This window comes from Salmo salar, chromosome ssa13 (assembly GCF_905237065.1).
Source record: "Salmo salar chromosome ssa13, Ssal_v3.1, whole genome shotgun sequence".
NCBI lineage: Eukaryota > Metazoa > Chordata > Actinopteri > Salmoniformes > Salmonidae > Salmo > Salmo salar.
In genome coordinates this window covers 99,327,556-99,349,072 of record NC_059454.1, presented here as the reverse complement: position 1 = coordinate 99,349,072, position 21,517 = coordinate 99,327,556, and the positions used below count along the sequence as shown (strand labels likewise).

General features: G+C 43.9%; 1 protein-coding gene across 2 annotated transcripts in view; it reads left to right on the top strand.

Annotated features, from left to right (window-relative positions):
- The window catches only part of cntnap3 (contactin associated protein family member 3), a 186,863-nt gene that overhangs the window by 62,082 nt on the left and 103,264 nt on the right, over positions 1 to 21,517 (top strand). For both annotated transcript variants that reach the window (XM_045692517.1, XM_045692516.1), the window contains exon 4: positions 12,250 to 12,397. In XM_045692517.1, coding sequence (XP_045548473.1) covers positions 12,250 to 12,397 — 148 coding nt within the window. The remainder of the gene's footprint in view (positions 1 to 12,249; positions 12,398 to 21,517) is intronic.

Genomic DNA, 21,517 nt, shown 5'->3' with positions numbered 1-21,517 from the left:
TATGTATATTTTAAAAAGTACTTAGCATAAAGTGTCTGCACATATTCTGATAAATCCTAAGAACCTCTTTAAGGATTTTTTAACTCCAGATGCTAGTCTTCCCAGCTAGCTAAGTCCATGACAGCAGCAGTCCAGTATCAGTATCGGTCAAAAGTCCTAGTGTGTTTTTTTTGTTTCCTCAGACAGTTTAAGTTTTAGGGATGAGTGTTGTTCTCTCTCTTTCTCTCTCCATGAGCGAAGGCTTTTCAGACAGGGGGCAGGCAATAGAGAGATTTGCTCCTTGACTCTGGGTATATTTCAAAGGGACACCTCACTCCAGGAGCAAATGAGATGCTGCTTCATGAGCTTTATCATAGACACACACACACACACACACACACACACACACACACACACACACACACACACACACACACACACACACACACACACACACACACACACACACACACACACACACACACACACACACACACACACACACACACAAATGAGATGCAGCATACAGAGCTTCCTCAGCAGGGAGGCAGTGCAATTTGTTGGGCTTAATGCTCCACTTCACCAGATGCATGGCTCATCCTCCCTCTTTAAAGACACAAGTTAGCATTTTTCATTATGAATCTTGTTCTAGAGGCAGCTCTGCAGCATGGTCACTAACTGGCACAGCCACAAAGTCATAAAATCAGATTTTAAACCTAACATTAACCCTAACCTTAACCACACTGCTTACCCTAATGCCAAACCCTAAACTTAAATTAAGACCAAAAAGCACATTTCTGTTTTCAGGAATTTTGACAATATAGCAAATTTGCCTTTGCAGCTGGCCTATCTAGAGGAATCTCAGTTCTGCCTCCAGGACAACACTCAGATGCTTCTCAGCCTTTCAAATTATGCAACAATGATAAGAAAGTACATTTCACTCCAAGACTGACGTCAAATGCTATAGTATAAACTTAGGTAAAAAGATATATGTTTTAAATCACTGTAGTATCGCACACAGCTCTTCATTTGTGAAAATTCCAATGCCACCTCAGACCTCAGAGCTCACTTTTCATTTTAAGTTTCAGTTGAAGTGGGTTCCATTGATTTCCTTTACAATAGGCAGGTGACTGGAGGGGGAAACAGTCCCCATTACTCTTATGAGAAAGGCTCAGGATGGGTACTGAATAAGTCATGTGGTTATCGATTGCTGCTGGCCACACACATTGCTGTAACCGCATCTTTAGGGCCAACTGATGCAAGCCAGCGTAAAAAGGAGCTGGCTTCTATCTATACAGTGTGTAACTACACCTCTCATGTCAACCCAACATAAGGTATAGTATGGTCTCCCTTAGCCAACATGAGAGGGAGCTACTGGACTGGCTCCTATCTATCTCACAATAATAGTTAGCAAATTCTATGTTAATTAGGTATTTCACCATTATTTTGGAGTATGAACCGCCAACCAGAGTATCAACTTTAATGGAAGAATGGAATAGTGAGTAGGGAACTTCCGGGGTGATGACCCCATTATTAACCTTTCTTACAGAGAGACAGGGCTTGTGTCCCAAATACCATCCTATTCCCTATTTAGTGCACTACTTTTTGCCAGGGCCCATGCCCATACATTTGGGACGTAGCCATACGTTTCCATGTCTTATTAGCCACATAAGTTAGGATCAGAGAGGTTAACTACGCTCGTTATTCATAGAGTAGACCTAAGTGTTTGCCAGAAAAACATGAGAAAGAGAGCTTCAGTATTACATTTCTTATTAATCTGTCTATCTTTTACTGAAACCATTCTTCAGAACCCACTTCATCAAATTCTATGGCTATACTATGCTATTCTTGGCAATACAAATTAATTTTGTATTTGTATCGGTTTCCCTGTGGCTTAGTTGGTAGAGCATGCTGTTTGCAACGCCAGCATGGTGTGTGCAACGCCAGGGTTGTGGGTTTGATTCCCACGGGGGGCCAGTACAAAAAAATGCATGAAATGAAATGTATGCATTCACTACTGTAAGTCCCTCTGGATAAGAGTGTCTGCTAAATGACTAAAATGTAAATTTTTCGTCATACTGTACCAATAAAGTATTTTAGAAATTACTACACTAAGGACACAATTGTGGTGGTGGGGTGGTTAGAGGGGGGGTCCATAGGTCCTCCCCCGGAAACACAGTTTGACATGACTTATTATGCCTCTCTTCAGGGGCATTTTGAGGGGTATATGTAGGGGTATTTTGAAAACACTGTAAGTGGAAGGATAAGTGAAAGGATAAGTCGTCACCATCATTAATGAAGGTAATTCACTGCAAATATTAAGAAGACACAGAAGATGAAGACAGTTGTATTATAATGATGCAGGGTATAACAAATATGATTTGTAGACGTGATTGGTGTTGTGGAAAGGTTGATCATCACATGCCGAAATTTTGCCACCTTCATACATCAGTACAATACTGTATACACCTTGAAAGGGACTCCAGTTTTGTGAGACTACGTTTTTCACTTTTTGAGAATAACTCTCCTCTCACTCACCTCTATACAAACCCTGCTGCTGCTCCTGCATGCACTGACCTCTTCTTACGGTTGCTTGCCTCTCTAGCACCCAATCACAGCAGGCAAGGACATACGGTGAGCCAGACAGACAGTGAACAATGTCCTGTGTTACTGGATAACCTATAAAGTGTACTTTAAAGGACACATTTACAGTCGGTTGCTCTATCAAAAATCACATTTGTCCAAATCTACGTGATTCATTCAAGCTATGTACATTGAAAATGCAGGGCCTAGTTCCATTTAATCTATTTGAACCCAGGTAAAAGTATGTGATGATCGCTGAAGGCAGAGAGTGCACAGGTTGATGCTGTGTATGCTGTACATGACTGGTTTCCAAAGGAAGCCAAATGTTTTATTTTTTGCCACTATCAACATCAGTAAAAATATATATATATATATATATACCTTGACAGGGAACACACAGTTTTGTGACTGTTTATTTTCACTTTAGAGGATAAGTCATCTTAGTCACTCACTCTCTCACCTGTAGATCAACACTGCTGCTGCCCTTGCCAGCACTGACTTCCCTCTCCTCACGGTCTCTTGCCTCTCTCACACCCAATCACAGCAGACAAGGACACGTGAGCCAGAGAACAATGTCCTGTGTTTCTGTATAATCTACAAAGTTTACTTTAAAAGGGCACATTTACAGCTGAGTTGCTCAGCAATCACACTTAACTCGGACTACATGGGGTGGCAGGTAACCTGGCGGGTAGGAGCATTAGGCCAGTAACCGAAAGGTTGCTGAATCGAATCCCTAAGCTGACAACGTAAAAATCTGTTGTTCTGCCCCTGAAAAAGGCAGTTAACCCACTGTTCCCCAGGCGCCGATGATGTGGATGTCGATTTACGGCAGCCCTCCGCACCTCTGATGCAGAGGGGTTGGGTAAATGCGGAAGACACATTTCAGTTGAATTCATTCAGTTGAACTGACTAGGTATCCCCCTTTCCCTACATGATTCTTTCAAGATTTTAAATGACATGACCAAATAAGTGCTACACCTGGCCTGCTGTATAGAATGACAGTTTCCATCCCCCCTCTGATCTACTGTCTTCCACTCAGCCTGAGCTGTGCAGTGTGCATAGCTCAGTGGGACAGTAGTTCCAGCTCAGTGGGACAGAAATTCCTAGAGGGGATGTGCGTGCTACTAACTTACTTTTCTTTTAGGATGATGCCCAAAAAAAAGGCGAATATCTGGACCATTTATTTTACCTGGTGGTGGCATGTGGAGACAGACTATGCTGAGACTCACTACTCACTCACACTATGAATAAAATGAGAATGAAAATGTGGGAAACATGGATGATTGTGGACGTAGCTAGTCACCTCGTCCCCAGGCTCGAATTGCTGCCGCATAGAGCCTGGTAACAGTGTGCTTCAAAGTGAGACTTGAAAGGTGTGTGGTTAAAGGTAGACTCAGCGATATGACATAGAAGCAGAAAGTAAACAGCTTAGTGGGTCAATTTCCACAACAAGAAGAGTGTTGAAGCGCGAGGCTCAAGTTTTGGTCCCTTTGCTACCACACTGTACACAGCGTGAAGCGAACCTGTGCACATGCTCAAATAATGTGTGTGACTGTGTTGCATCTCGTTCATCTCAATATCTGGTGCTGCTTGTGGCAATGTCATTTCGCTGAGCCTACCTTTAAAATAGAGGTGGGAGAGGGAGAAAGCCTGCTACAGCTGTATGAGATGGGACATTGAGAAATTGCAGAGATTGCCAATCAAAGTAAATGTTCTACCACAGCGACCACATAATTTTTCGAGAGCCCAATTGATTCTGAATTCAGGCATAGAAAATGTATATGTGCAACAACAAAAAATGTTGATGCATACTTTCCGATTTCCCGAACTCACTACTTTGTTAGCCCATTACTTGCAATGCTTGCGCATTGAAATCCACAAAGAGGGGGAGGTGCTAGATGCCTGGTGATGGACAGAGATCAGCCCATTAAAAGCGATATCTAGTCTCTATTTTCTCCGCTCCTGCCATAGACTACCAAGTCCTGTTCTGATGCGCTCTGAAACCAAACATCTAGACAGAGAGCAAGCTGGCTGGTAGGCGAGATTACGTAGCTGTAACGTCTGCTTCCAACTCACACCCTCAAACACGTAGATCCCCCTGGACGCAGCTCACTTTCCAGCCCACTTTCTAGCTCACACTCTCAGACACCTAGATCCCCTGAATGCAGCTCACTCCAGATCCTAATCACCTGAATTCTAATCACCTGTTCACACACCTGTATGTCATTATCAAACACTATTTAGTTCAGTTCTTTGCACCCCATCACTGTGAGGTATTCTTTGTTTTGTGACACATGGCTTTCAGAGCGCTGGGTTTCCCGTGAATTACTCCTCCCAATATGATAGTTTTTGCCTGCCTCACTAACGACGCCTTTTGCCTATTCTCTGCCTGTACTTTAGCCTATCACATTTCCTGTTATCAACCTATTGCCTGATCTCCCAGACTACATTACTAGCATTTTCCTTGCCAGTTCTGTTTCTCTTTTAATTTCAAGAGGGCAGTTGAAGTTCAATTGAAATGCAAGCTACTCTGCTTTTTCACTGATGCACACCAATGAATGAATAGCGTGCATATACACTGGTGCATATAGCTGCTGAGTTATTCAGCAAAATATCATAGTTATTTAGGTGAAATAATCTATTCAACTTGCTTGTTTTGTTGGGCCAGTTTAATGCAATGCCATGTCACTAATACACCAACATTTTACAATGGTGAGTTAAAGGTCAATGCTAGCAACTGTTTGTTCAATGATGCACACATTGTACAGTGCACCATTTATATGAAGTGTGCATGTGCACAGCATTAACCGCATTTCCATTCACAGTTTTTATGCGTGTAAAGTCATATTGTATAAAATAAAATTACGACAGCTGTGATGGAAACAGGACGTTTCTGTAACGCTCGTTGTTAGAAGGAGAAGTGGACCAAGGCGCAGCGTGGTAAGTGTTCATGGTACTTTATTTCAAGAAACACTCAAACAAGAATAACCAAAAGCAACAAAATGAAAGCGAACAGATCCGTCACAGACACTAAACAGAAAATAACCTCCCACAAACACAGGTGGAAAACAGGCTGCCTAAGTATAATTCCCAATCGGAGACAACGATAGACAGCTGCCTCTGATTGGGAACCACACTCGGCCCAAAAACAAAGAAACAGAAAACATAGACTTTCCCACACGAGTCACACCCTGACCTAACCAAACATAGAGAATACTAAGGATCTCGACGGTCAGGGCGTGACAGTACCCCCCCCAAAGGTGCGGTCTCCGGCCGCAAACCTGAACCTATAGGGGAGGGTCCGGGTGGGCATCTCCTCTCGGTGGAGGCTCTGGTGCGGGACGCAAATCCCCCTCCGCTTGGGGCTCCCCCCACTTTCGTGGAACCGGACCGTGGATCGTTGCCAGAGGCTCCGGACCCTGGATCGTTTCCAGAGGAACCGGACCGTAGATCATCGGCGGAGGCTCTGGACTGGGAACCCCCGCTGGAGGCTCTGAACTGCCGACCGTCGCTGGAGGCTCCGCACCGCGGACCGTCGCTGGAGGCTCCGGACCGGGGACCGTCGCTGGAGGCTCCGGACCGGGGGGCGTCGCTGGAGGCTCCGGACCGGGGACCGTCGCTGGAGGCTCCGGACCGGGGACCGTCGCTGGAGGCTCCGGACCGGGGACCGTCGCTGGAGGCTCCGGACAGGGGACGTCGCTGGAGGCTCCGTACCATGGATCTTCGCTACAGGCTCCGGGCCATGGATCATCTCTGGAGGCTTCGTGCCATGGATCATCACTGGAGGCTTCGATCCATGGATCATCACTGGAGGCTTTGTACGTGGAGCCGGAACAGGTCTCACCGGACTGAGGAGACGTACTGGCAGCCTGGAGCGTGGACCTGCCACAGGGCTTACCAGGCTGGGGAGACACACTGGAGGCCTGGTACGTGGAGCCGGAACCGGTCTCTCCGGACTAGGGAGACGCACTGGAGACCGGGTGCGCGGAGCTGGCACAGGATATACTGGGCTGTGGAGGCGCACTAGAGGTCTGGAGCGTAGGGCTGGCACAACCCGTCCTGGCTGGATGCTCACTTTAGCCCGGCAAATGCGGGTAGCCGGAAACGAGCGCACCGGGCTGTGAATGCGCACTGGACATACGGTGCACATCATCGCATAACACGGTGCCTGACTGGTCACACGCTCCGCACGGTAAGCACGGGGAGTTGGCTCAGGTCTAAACCCTGACTCCGCCAATCTCCCCGTGTGCCCCCCCCCACCCAATTATTTTGGGGAGCTGCCTCTCGGGCTTCCATCGTTGCCGTGCTAATTCCTCGTATCGTCGCCATTCCTATCTTGCTGCCTCTAATTCCTCCCTTGGACGTCGATACTCCCCAATCTGCGTTCAGGGCCCTTTGCCGTCCAGGATCTCCTCCCATGTCCACTCCTCCTGGCCATGCTGCTTGGTCCGTTTTAGGTGGGAGGTTCTGTAACGCTCGTCGTTAGGAGAAGTGGATCCCGAGTCACACCCTGACCTAACCAAACATAGAGAATACGAAGGATCTCTATGGTCAGGGCGTGACAGTTTCGGTGTAATTTTATAAATGCCGACATAATTTGTCTGTTCCACATGGTGGGTGGAAGGAAATGCCGGAAATGGTGGTGAAAACGTCTGTATGTGCAAATATTGATATAACAACCATCATATCAAAGTAAACTTGGAGTCACGTGATATGGTGCGTGCTTCTCCCACTACAACTCGTGAAACCATGCAGTTTATTAGGCTACGGATGAAATAAATGATGAACTTCACAGGGTGGTGAAAGTGCACGGTGATGAGCTTGATGCTGCTTTCCAATAAATATTAATTGTCTTATTCTGGTGACAAGATGATTGATGCTTGACCGCCGTTTGACAAATAAAAATGTTCTCGTGCTTATCCATAATAATCTCATGTTGATTAGCCAACCCGCACAGCCTACATGCACTGTATCTGCAAGATGTTGGCGAGTGCAGGTGCCAAAACCAGATTAGGCACATTTGCTACTCAACGCAACAGTTTTGTGGCAAAACTATTGGTAGATTTGCAAATGCGATGGAAGCACATTGAACTTTAGATTTGTATTTGGTACATGAAAGCATAAGTGGAAAAGTACATTTTGTGTGCACTACTTCATCACGCACTGATTATTTTATCCTCAACAAGTTAATTTGGTGGAAACACCACTGGTGGGAAAATGCACATTTTCTTTATGCAGATTCTAGAATATTCGCATGAAAATCTGTCGCCAATTAGATGGAAACCTAGCTACTGATAAATTCTGCAAAATATCTTAGTTGTCTCTGCGAAATAATCTACTTTAACTAGCTTGTTTCATTGGGCCTTCTTAATGCAATGCAATGCAATGCATAGTCATTGGTCGCGAAGAGAAACGTAAAGAAAAAATGTCACATCGAATATCTACCTTAACAGAACATTGTTTGCGACGTGCTTGTTGCTCGCTAGAGTCAAGATGTAGATGGCATTTTTACAAAATATTTCATTTCAAGGAGGGGAGAGGGATGGGCACAACACCAGAGGGGCGTATTCCATTCCAGATACAGTTGAAGTCGGAAGTTTACATACACTTAGGTTGGAGTCATTAAAACTCATTTTTCAACCACTCCACAAATTTCTTATTAACAAACTATAGTTTTGGCAAGTCGGTTAGGACATCTACTTTGTGCATGACACAAGTAATTTTTCCAACAATTGTTTCCAGACAGATTATTTCACTTATAATTCACTGTATCACAATTCCAGTGGGTCAGAAGTTTACATACACTAAGTTTACTGTGCCTTTAAAACTTCTTTGGGCTAGGTGGGACGCTAGCAACCCACCTCGACAACATCCGTTGAAATTGCAGAGCGCGAAATTCAAAATACAAAAATTGTAATATTAAACATTCATGAAAATACAAGTGTCTTACATCGTTTAAAAGCTTAACTTCTTGTTAATCCAACCGCTTTGTCAGATTTCAAAAAGGCTTTATGGCAAAAGCATACCATGCGATTATCTGAGGACAGCGCCCCGCATACGCCAGCATTAAAAACATTTTCCAAACCACAGAGGGGTCACAAAAATAGAAATAGCGATAAAATAAATCACTTACCTTTGAAGGTCTTCCTCTGTTTGCAATCCCAAGGGTGCCAGCTACACAACAAATTGTTGTTTTGTTTGATAAAGTCCTTCTTTATATCCGAAAAAGTCATTTTAGTTGGCACGTTTGATTCAGTAATCCACCCGTTCCACTCATTGATCATGCAGACAAAGGAATCCAGAAAGTTACCAATAAACTTTGTCCTAACAAGTCAAGCAACGTTTCTAATCAATCCTCAGGTACCCTAATATGTAAATAAATGATACAATTTAAGACGGAATGTAGTATGTTCAATGCCGAAGATAAATAACGAAGTGCGCGCCGTCATCCACGAGCACCACAAAACTACAGTCCAAATGAGAGCCACCTTGAAAAACTACAACTACTAACTAATTTCACGAAAAACAAGCCTGAAACTCTTTCTAAAGACTGTTGACATCTAGTAGAAGCCATAAGAACTGCAATCTGGGAGGAATTCCTTTGAATATCCCATAGACAAGCATTTGAATGGACTATGACCTCAAAACAAAAGAAATCTGGGTGGATTCTCCTCGGGTTCTTGCCTGCTTTTTCAGTTCTGTTATACTCACAGACATTATTTTAATAGTTCTAGAAACTTCAGAGTGTTTTCTATCCAATGCTATCAAGTATATGCATATCCTAGCTTCTGAGCCTGAGTAACAGGCAGTTTACTTTGAGCACATTACTCATCCGAACTTCCGAATACTGCCATCTAGCTTTAAGTTAAACAGCTTAGTTAATTCCAAAAAATTATGTCATGGCTTTAGAAGCTTCTGATAGGCTAATTGACATAATGTGAGTCAATTGGAGGTGTACCTGTGGATGTATTTCAAGGCCTACCTTCAACCTCAGTGCCTCTTTGCTTGACATCATGGGAAAATCAAAATAAATCAGCCAAGACCTCAGATTTTTTTTGGATGACCTCCACAAGTCTGGTTCATCCTTGGGAGCAATTTCCAAACACCTGAAGGTACCACGTTAATCTGTACAAACAATAGTACGCAAGTATAAACACCATGGGACCACACAGCCGTCATACCGCTCAAGAAGGAGACGCGTTCCGTCTCCGGAAAGTGCAAATCAATCCCAGAATAACAGCAAAGGACCTTGTGAAGATGCTGGAGGAAACAGGTACAAAAGTATCTATATCCACAGTAAAACGAGTCCTATATCGACATAACCTGAAAGGCCGCTCAGCAAGGAAGAAGTCACTGCTCCAAAACCGCCATAAAAAAGCCAGTCCTCTGGTCTGATGAAACAAAATAGGACCATCGTTATGTTTGGAGGAAAAAGGGGGAAGCTTGCAAGCCGAAGAACACCATCCCAACCGTGAAGCACGGGGGTGGCAGCATCATGTTGTGGGGGGCTTCGCTTCAGGAGGGACTGGTGCACTTCACAAAATAGATGGCATCATGAGGCAGGAAAATGATTTAGATATATTGAAGTAACATCTCAAGACATCAGTCAGGAAGTTAAAGCTTGGTCGCAAATGGGTCTTCCAAATGGACAATGACCCCAAGCATACTTCCAAAGTTGTAGCAAAATGGCTTAAGGACAACAAGGTCAAGGTATTGGAGTGGCCATCACAAAGCCCTGACCTCAATCCTATAGAACATTTGTGGGCAGAACTGAAAAAGCGAGTGCGAGCAAGGAGGCCTACAAACCTGACTCAGTTACACCAGCTCTGTCAGGAGGAATGGGCCAAAATTCCCCCAACTTACTGTGGGAAGCTTGTGGAAGGCTACCCGAAATGTTTGACCCAAGTTAAACAATTTATAGGCAATGCTACCAAATACTAATTGAGTGTATGTAAACTTCTGACCCACTGGGAATGTGATTAAAGAAATAAAAGCTGAAATAAATCATTCTCTCTACTATTATTCTGACATTTCACATTCTTAAAATAAAGTGGTGATCCTAACTGACCTGAAACAGGGAATTTTAGGATTAAATGACAAGGATTAAATGTCAGGAATTGTGAATAACTGAGTTTAAATGTATTTGGCTAAGGTGTATATAAACTTCCGACTTCAACGGTGTGCTTGTGAATGATGCCGGCCATCCTGCGAGGCAAGTACTGGCTTGGCTGTACTACATAGAAACAAATTCAACAGTGGGTTTCCCAAACTTACCTCTATAATCTACACAACAGGATTGTATTTTAATTTTTTTTTAATTTCACCTTTATTTAACCAGGTTGGCCAGTTGAGAAGAAGTTCTCATTTACAACTGAGACCTGGCCAAGATAAAGCAAAGCAGTGCGACAAAAACAACAACACAGAGTTACACATGGGATAAACAAACATGCAGTCAATAACACAATAGAAAAATCTATGTGCAGTGTGTGCAAATGTAGTAAAGTTAGGGAGGTAAGGTAATAAATGGTCCATAGTGGCGAAGTAATTACAATTTAGCATTAACACTGGAGTGATAGATGTGCAGATGATGATGTGCAAGTAGAGATACTGGGGTGCAAAAGAGCAAAAAATTAAATAATAGTATGGGGATGAGGTAGTTGGGTGTGCTATTTACAGATGGGCTGTGTACGGGTACAGAGATCGGTGAGCTGCTCTGACAGCTAATGCTTAAAGTTAGAGAGGGAGATATAAGTCTCCAGCTCAGTAATTTTTGCAATTCGTTCCAGTCATTGGCAGCAGAGAACTGGAAGGAAAGGCAGCCAAAGAAGGTGTTGGCCTTGGGGATGACCAGTGAAATTAACCTGCTGGAGCACGTGCTATGGGTGGGTGTTGCTATGGTGACCAGTGAGCTGAGATAAGGCGGGGCTTTACCTAGCATAGACTTATAGACCTGGAGCCAGTGGGTTTGGCCACGAATATGGGCTTTGTTGATTAAACGGATGGCACTGTGATAGACTACATCCAATTTGCTGAGTAGTGTGTTGGAGGCTATTTTGTAAATGACATCGCCAAAGTCAAGGATTGGTAGGATATTGTGTTTTATGAGGCTATGTGTGGCAGCATGAGTGAAGGAGGCTTTGTTGCGAAATGGAAAGCCGATTCTAGATTTAATTTTGGATTGGAGATGCTTAATGTGAGTCTGGAAGGAGAGTTTACAGTCTAACCAGACACCTAGATATTTGTAGTTGTCCACATATTCTAAGTCCAGAGTAGTGATGCTAGGCGGGCTGTCAGGTGCGGGCAGCAATCGGGTGCGGGCACCAATCGGTTGAAGAGCATGCATTTAGTTTTACTAGCATTTACGAGCAGTTGGAGGCCACGGAAGGAGTGTGTGGAGGATATAGGAGTATATATGGCTAATAGATGTGTAGCACAGGAGGTTGGTGACACCTTAATTGGGAAGGACGGGCTCGCGGTAATGGCTGGACTGGAATTGGGGGAATGATATCAAATACATAAAACAAATGGTTTCCATGTGTTTTTGATGCCATTCCATTAGCGCCGTTCCAAGATTTATTATGAGCCGTTCGCCCCTCAGCAGACTCCAATGATGTGTAACATCCAAATAAGGTGAGTATAATGTGTAAATCAGGCAGATAATTATACTGTCCCCTCTGTGTGTTCCAGGCGTTCACAGGGAACAGTAATGCAGACAGTGTGGTGCAGTTTAAACTGCAGCAGGCAGTCTTCGCCAGGTTCCTGCGGTTACTTCCTCTAGATTGGAACCCCAACGGGAGGATAGGCCTGAGACTGGAAGCCTATGGATGCCCTTACAGTAAGTACAACCAAGGGAGTTGGACAAGACATCATTACCTCTTATCCTCTCTAATCCCGTGGCGCGTTATTCAAATACCTTAGAAATGCTATTACTTCAATTTCTCAAACATATGACTATTTTACACCATTTTAAAGACAAGACTCTCGTTAATCTAACCACACTGTCCGATTTCAAAAAGGCTTTACAACGAAAGCAAAACATTAGATTATGTCAGCAGAGTACCCAGCCAGAAATAATCAGACACCCATTTTTCAAGCTAGCATATAATGTCACATAAACCCAAACCACAGCTAAATGCAGCACTAACCTTTGATGATCTTCATCAGATGACAATCTTAGGACATTATGTTATACAATACATGCATGTTTTGTTCAATCAAGTTCATATTTATATCAAAAACCAGCTTTTTACATTAGCATGTGACGTTCAGAACTAGCATTCGTTCACTAGCAGAACTAGTGAATTTACTAAATTACTCACGATAAACGTTCACAAAAAAATAACAATTATTTTAAGAATTATAGATACAGAACTCCTCTATGCACTCGCTATGTCCGATTTTAAAATAGCTTTTTGGTGAAAGCACATTTTGCAATATTCTAAATAGATAGCCCAGCATCACAGGGCTAGCTATTTAGACACCCACCAAGTTTAGCCCTCACCAAAGTCAGATTTACTATAAGAAGAATGTTATTACCTTTGCTGTTCTTTATCAGAATGCACTCCCAGGACTTCTACTTCAATAACAAATGTTGGTTTGGTTCAACATAATCCATAGTTATATCCAAATAGCGGCGTTTTGTTCGTGCGTTCAAGACACTATCCGAAAGGGTAAAGAAGGGTGACGCGCCCGACGCGTTTCGTGACAAAAAAAATCTAAATATTCCATTACCGTACTTCGAAGCATGTCAACCGCTGTTTAAAATCAATTTTTATGCCATTTTTCTCGTAAAAAAGCGATAATATTCCGACCGGGAATCTGTGTTTAAGTACAAAGAGAGAGAAAATAAAAACATGGGGTCGCCTCATGCACGCGCCTCAGTCTCATTGTCCTCTGATAGACCACTTACCAAAGGCGCTAATGTTTTTCAGCCAGGGGCTGCCTCGACATCATTCATCTTTTTCCCGGGTTCTGAGAGCCTATGGGAGCCGTAGGAAGTGTCACGTTACAGCAAAGATCCTAAGTTTTCAATAAAAAGAGTCAAGAAGCCCAAGGAATGGTCAGAGAGGGCACTTCCTGTACAGAATCTTCTCAGGTTTTTGCCTGCCATATGAGTTCTGTTATACTCACAGACACCATTCAAACAGTTTTAGAAACTTTAGGGTGTTTTCTATCCAAAGCCAATAATTATATGCATATTCTAGTTTCTTGGCAGTAGTAATAACCAGATTAAATCGGGTACGTTTTTTATCCGGCCGTGTAAATACTGCCCCTAGCCCTAACAGGTTAACAGATATGGGCAACTCCCTGTAGTCCTGCAGATCAATTTCCCCCTATATACAGTATATATAATGCATTCAGTATTCAGACCTCTTGACTTTTTCCACATTTTGTTACGTTACAGCCTTATTCTAAAGTTGATTGATGAAGTTTTTTTTTTCTTCATTTAATCTACACACAATACCCCATTATGACAAAGTGGAAAGTGATTTGTAGAAATGTTTATGAGGGCTCAGGGCCAGACCCAGATGCAGACACGGCAGGAAGATGGTTTGAGTATTTGATATTTATTAGTTCCAAAAAGGAGATACGGAGTGGCAGGTAGGCTCGAGGTCAGGGCAGGCAGGCGGGTACGGAGTCCAGAAAACAGGCAAGTGTCAAAACCGGGAGGACTAGCAAAACAGAAAATAGCAAATCAGGAGCACGGGAAAAACACGCTGGTTGACTTGAAAAAGACAAGACGAACTGACACAGAGAGACAGGAAACACAGGGATAAATACACTGGGGAAAATAAGCGACACCTGGAGGGGGTGGAGACAATCACAAGGACAGGTGAAACAGATCAGGGCGTGACAGTAACCCCCCCTAGGGGCACCACCTGGCATCCTACCTGGGTGCATACCAGGCTGACCGGGGTGCTGGCGGTGAAAATCGGCGATGAGGACTGGGTCCAGGATGTCTTTAGCAGGAACCCAGCACCTCTCCTCTGGGCCATAACCCAGTCAACCAGGTACTGGAAACCCCTGCCCCGTGGTCGAACCCTCAGGACGCGTCTCACCGTATACGCTGGCTGGCCATCGATGACCCGGGGGGAGGGATAGGCCTAGAAACAGAAGACAGCTGACTGTGAGACAAGGGCTTAATCCTGGACACATGAAAAGTGGGGTGAACACGGAGGGTACGGGGCAACAACAGATGGACAGCAGTGGGACTAATGACTCTAGAAATGGGAAAAGGACCTACCCGGAGGGGTAGGTCCCGAGTGGACAACCCTACCCTCTACCTGACCCAATAGCGAGGAGCCAAAGTCCGGTGGTGTTCCGCTTGTCAACGATACCTGGAGGTGATCTTGAGAAGAACCGCCCAAGCTCTTCTCCAGGTAGGCCGACATCGGCGGACGAACATCTCTTCTGATGGTATGTTGACCTCCACTTCTTGCTCTGGAAAGAGTGGGGGCTCTCCCTCCAGGGTCCGACTGGGAACACTGTGCCCTGCGAACCAGAGCCTCAATTCCCCAAACAGAAGCCGCCAAACAAGAGGCAGAGAGGATGGTCTCAGATTCAGAGGGAGTGGCAGTGGAACTGTACAAACGGGATAGAGAGCCCGGCTTCACGTTCTTTGACCCTGGTTGGTAGGAGATGGTGAAATTGAACCTGGTAAATAACAGAGCCCAACGAGCTTGCCTTGGGTTGAGAGGCTTGGCAGTACAAAGGTATTCTACATTTTTATGAACCGTCCATACCAGGAATGGATGTTCCGCCCCTTCCTGCCAGTGTCTCCACTCATCCAGAGCCATCTTCACAGCTAGGAGTTCCCGGTTTCCAACATCATTGTTCCTTTCCGCAGAATTGAGACGATGGAACATGAAGGCACAGGGAAGAAGCTTTTGGTCCTGGATGGATCGCTGGGAAAGAACAGCCCCTACTCCCACGTCAGAAGCATCAACCTCCACCAAAAACTGACAAGTTGGGTCCGGATGGATGAGGATAGGAGCAGTAGTGAATCGCTGCTTAACCTCTCTGGGCTAGGCGGGACGAATTCGTCCCACCTACGCAACAGCCAGTGTAATCCAGTGGCGCGATTTTCAAATACCTTAGAAATGCTATTACTTCAATTTCTCAAACATATGACTATTTTACAGCATTTTAAAGACAAGACTCTCGTTAACCTGTTATGGCTAGGGGGCAGTATTTTCACAGCTGGATAAAAAACGTACCCGATTTAATCTGGTTACTACTCCTGCCCAGTAACTAGAATATGCATATAATTATTGGCTTTGGATAGAAAACACTCCAAAGTTTCTAAAACTGTTTGAATGGTGTCTGTGAGTATAACAGAACTCAAATGGCAGGTCAAAACCTGAGAAGATTCTGTACAGGAAGTACTCTGTCTGACCATTTCTTGGCCTTCTTTGTCATCTCTAGTCAAAACAAAGGATCTCTGCTGTTACGTGACACTTCCTACGGCTCCAATGGGCTCTCAGAAGGCAGCAAAAAGCTGAATCGTGGCTTTGCAGGCTCTGGCTGAAAAAAAGTAGCGCGTTTGGGTAGTGGCTGGTTACAGTACTGTGAGACTCAGGTTGGTGGAAGAGTGGGGTAACATCTCACAGCAAGAACTGGCAAATCTGGTGCAGTCCATGAGGAGGAGATGCACTGCAGTACTTAATGCAGCTGGAGGCCACACCAGATACTGACTGTTACTTTTGATGTTGACCCCCCCTTTGTTCAGGGACACATTATTCAATTTCTGTTAGTCACATGTCTTTGGAACTTGATCAGTTCATGTCTCAGTTGTTAAATCTTGTTATGTTCATACAAATATTTACACGTTACATTTGCATGAAAATAAACGCTGTTGACAGTGAGAGTTCGTTTCTATTTTTTCTGAGTGTGTGTGTGTGCGTATATGTGTGTATATATATATATTTTAAGAATAAGAAATAAAAGTAACAAATAATTAAAGAGCAGCAGTAAAATAACAATAGCGATGCTATAAACAGGGGGCACCGGTACAGATTCAGTGTTTGGGGGCACCGGTTAGTCGAGGTAATTGAGGTAATATGTATATTTAGCTAGAGTTATTAAAGTGACTATGCATAGATAATAACAGAGAGTAGCAGCGGTGTAAAGGGGGGAGGGGCAAGGCAAATTGTCCCTGTCCTGTTCAGGAGTCTTATGGCTTGGGGGTAGAAGCTGTTTAGAAGCTTCTTGGACCTAGACTTGGCGCTCCGGTACCACTTGCCATACAGTAGCAGAGAGAACATTTTTGTTTTTACAATTTCTAGGGCCTTCCTCTGACACCGCCTGGTATAGAGGTCCTGGATGGCAGGATGCTTGGCCCCAGTGATGTACTGGGCCATACACACTACCCTCTGTAGTTCCTTGCGGTCGGAGGCCGAGCAGTTGCCATACCAGGCACTGATGCAACCAGTCAGGATGCTCTCAACCTGCTCCACTACCGCCCAGTCGATGAGAATGGGGGTGTGCTCAGTCCTCCTTTTCCTGTTGTCCACAAACATCTCCTTTGTTTTGATCACATTGAGGGAGTGTTTGTTGTCCTGGCACCACACGGCCGGTCTCTGATGTTCTCCCTGTGGGATGTCTCGTCGTTGTCGGTGATCAGGCCTACCACTGTTGTGTCGTTGGCAAACTTAATGATGGTGTTGGATTCATGCCTGGCCGTGTAGTCATGAGTGAACAGGGAGTACAGGAGGGGACAGAGCACGCACCCCTAAGTGGCCACCGTGTTAAGGATCAGATTGGCGGATGTGTTGTTACCTACCCTTACCACCAGGGAGCGGGCCGTCAGGAAGTCCAGGATCCAGCTGCAGAGGGAGATGTTTAGTTCCAGGGTCCTTAGGTTAGTGATAAGCTTTGAGGGCACTATGGTGTTGAACGCTGAGCTGTAGTCAGAATGCACTCCCAGGACTTCTACTTCAACAACAAATGTTGTTTTGGTTCCAAATAATCCATAGTTATATTCAAATACCTCCGTTTTGTTCGTGCGTTCAGGTCAGTATCCGAAGGGTGACGCGCGAGCGCATTTCGTGACAAAACATTTCTAAATATTCCATTACTGTACTTCGAAGCATGTCAAACGCTGTTTAAAATCAATTTTTATGCTATTTTTCTCGTAAAATAGCGATAATATTCCAACCGGGCGATGTTGTATTCATTCAAAGGCTGAAATAAAAAAAATAGAGAATTCTCATGAACGCGCATCTCCAGTGTCACTGTTCCTAGCCTGATCACTCACAAACAGAGCTGCTGTACTTCGCCCAGAGACTGCAGACACCCCATTACACTTTCTGGCACCTTCTGAGAGCCAATGGAAGCCTTAGAAAATGTCACGTTACAGCAGAGAGGCTGTATTTTCGATAGAGGTCCCACAGAAGGAGAACAAATTGTCAGACAGGGCACTTCCTGTATGAAATCTTCTCAGGTTTTGGCCTGCCATATGAGTTCTGTTATACTCACAGACACCATTCAAACAGTTTTAGAAACTTTAGAGTGTTTTCTATCCAAATCATCTAATTATATGTATATTCTCGTTTCTGGGCAAGAGTAGTAACCAGTTTAAATCGGGTACGCTTTTTGAAAGCGGCAGCTCTACCCTTTAGCTCAGTGTGGATGTTGGCTTCTGGTTGGGGTATGTACACTACCGTTCAAAAGTTTGGGGTCACTTAGAAATGTCCTTGTTTTTTTTAAAGAAAAACTACTTTTTTGTCCATTAAAGTAACATAAAATTGATCAGAAATTGTGTCGACATTGCTAATGTTGAAAATGGCTATTGTAGCTGGAAACGTCAGATTTTTTAAAATGGAATATCTACATAGGGGTACAGATGACCATTATCAGCAACCATCACTCATGTGTTCTAATGGCATGTTGTGTTAGCTAATCCAATTTTATCATTTTAAAAGGCTAATTGATCATTAGAAATCCCTTTTGCAATTATGTTAGCACAGCTGAAAACGGTTGTTCTGATTAAAGAAGCAATAAAACTGGCCTTCTTTAGACTAGTTGAGTATCTGGAGCATCAGCCTTTGTGGGTTTGATTACAGGCTTAAAATGCCAGAAACAAAGAACTTTCTTCTGAAACTCATCAGTCTATTCTTGTTCTGAGAAATGAAGGCTATTCCATGCGAGAAATTGCCAAGAAACTGAAGATCTCGTACAACGGCGTGTACCACTCCCTTCACAGAACAGCACAAATTGGCTCTAACCAGAATAGAAAGAGGAGTGGGAGGCCCCGGTGCACAACTGAGCAAGAGGACAAGTACATTAGTGTCTAGTTTGAGAAACGGACGCCTCACAAGTCCTCAACTGGCAGCTTAATTAAATAGTACCCACAAAACACCAGTCTCAACGTCAACAGTGAAGAGGCGACTACGGGAAGCTGGTCTTCTAGTCAGAGTTGCAAAGAAAAAGCCATATGTCTGTCCAGTTTCTGTGTTCTTTTGCCCATCCTAATCTTTTATTTTTATTGGTGAGTCCGAGATATGGCAACGCACTGGGGGACATTATCCTATACCAATATAGGGTTAATGATATAATAACCAAAACAGAGCTAGCCAGATCACAATAGCTAGCTCGCAGTTGAAACTACTAATTAGCATAACCATAAATATGACATTATCTTCACAGAGTGCATCTTCAGACCAGATATGAAATATGTACTAACATGGCTAACACAATGAAAGCTAACTGGTGGGAAAACACAAGGATGGCTGGAACTTTATCTCACTTGACTACTCACGAGCTGACCTTCTCTGAGCTGGAGATCGCACAGTATGCTCTGCTCCACTTCACTGGTGGGCGGAGCTCCAGCTCTGATATGATGAACTAACATTATTGAAATGATTACCTACACATACTTCAGACTTTTGTACTACCACCCCTGAATTCACTATGTTAATTCACTCCTAAGAATGTCTCAATACTTAACTTTACTATCTTAACTCTGACTTATCTCTTACATACATATCTTACCCAGACCTAACAGACATGATACGAGATGTCTAGGGGTGTTTAGCCGCTCCATCAACAGAGGGCCTGGCTAGGTATAACCACTAATAACAAAAAAACTCTAGTCCCGTACATAAATAATGGAAAGGGTTCTCTGCTCAAGTGGAGAAGAGGAGCTGCTGTCCGTAACAGCCGGGCGTAGCTACAGCTCTGATATGATTAACTACAAATACTTCACAGCCTTTTGTACACTATGAGACTCAAAAATGTAGCTTAGGTGCATCCTGTTTCCACTGATCATCCTTCAGATGTTTCTACAACTTGATTGTGGAGTCCACCTGTGGTAAATTCAATTGATTGGACATGATTTGGAAAGGGACACACCTGTCTCTATAAGGTCCCACAGTTGACAGTGAATGTCAGAGCAAAAACCAAACCATGAGGTTGAAGGAATTGTCCAGATAGCTACGAAACAGAATTGTGTCTAACCACAGATCTGGGTAAGGGTACCAAAACATTTCTGCAGCATTTAAGGTCCCCAAGAACACAGTGACCTCCATCATTCTTAAATGGAAGAAGTTTGGAACCACCAAGACTCTTCCTAGAGCTGTCCGCTCGTCCAAACTGAGCAATCTGGGGGAATGGAAGGCATTAGGGTTGTGACCAAGAACCCAATGGTCACTCTGACAGAGCTCCAGGGTTCCTCTGTGGAGACGAGAGAACCTTCCAGAAGGATAACCATCTCTGCAGCACTACACCAATCAGGCCTTTATTGTAGAGTGGCCAGATAGAAGCCACTCCTCAGTAAAAGGTACTTTACAGCCTACTTGGAGTTTGCCAATAGGCACCTAAAGGACTCTCAGAAAATGGGAAACAAGATTTGCCCTGAATGCCAAGCGTCACATCTGGAGGAAACCTGGCATCGTCCCTACGCTGTAGCACGATGGTGGCAGCATCATGATGTGGAGGTGTTTTTCACCGGCAGGGACTGGGAGACTAGTCAGAATCGAGGGAAAGACGAACAGAGCAGAGCAAAGAGACCCTTGATGAAAACCTGCTCCAGAGCGCTCAGGACCTCAGACTGGGGCAAAGGAAATAAGCAGGAATAATTAGCAGGAAATAAACTCTAAAACAAACCAAAACAATACTTAGGGCCCCTAAAAGGCTAGGGCCGGCTCTGACTGCGGCCCCTCATCAGCCACTGCGGCCCCTCATGATGAGTTCAGATTTTTCATGGCTCCCACCCACATCAAAGTTTTCCATCCTTGCATTATTACAATGAGAATACTCTAATCTGGTTGTATTGACGTTGTTGCAAATTTCCAGTATTAAACAATGCTAGATAATGACTGTAGGTGTACTAACTGCATGCTCTTTTCTGTGGATGAGCCAACAAACAATATGCAAAAGATCCATTTATTTTCTTTTTCATCACTGTTGTCATTTCTGTTTACAGCGAACATGTCTCACACAGACATCCATATCTGTTATGTCTCACACTGTGGCTCTGTTTCTCCCTCAGTCCAACAACCTGTCCCTGGATTGTTTGTTTTTTAATCAGTCCACCATTGTAGAGTGGTGATTTATGATGTATATTAAACAAATATATGAATAGTTTTGTGTTCTTTTTGTATGCAGCACTATTGGGAGGAGATGTATTAAGTTGAGGATGAGCGAGGACAGAGTGGATGTGTTTTGATATTTTATATTGTGTTTTGAATGATTATACGTAAGAGCAGACAGTCTTACTCTTAAAATATTATTGCCCACGGTTTGTTTATACTTAATTATCTGGCTTTTGACTATGGAACAGCATTCTGAAACGTTTTTGTTTTAACCCTCAGTGAATGCTACCTGTGCTATAGTTATTATTATTCTGTAATTATCATTTTAACAATGTAATTTCTCACCATGAAAAGTAAATGCCAGGGAAGTAGGCCTGTAAACCCAAAATGACATATGTTGAAGTATGTCATATTCAACTTAC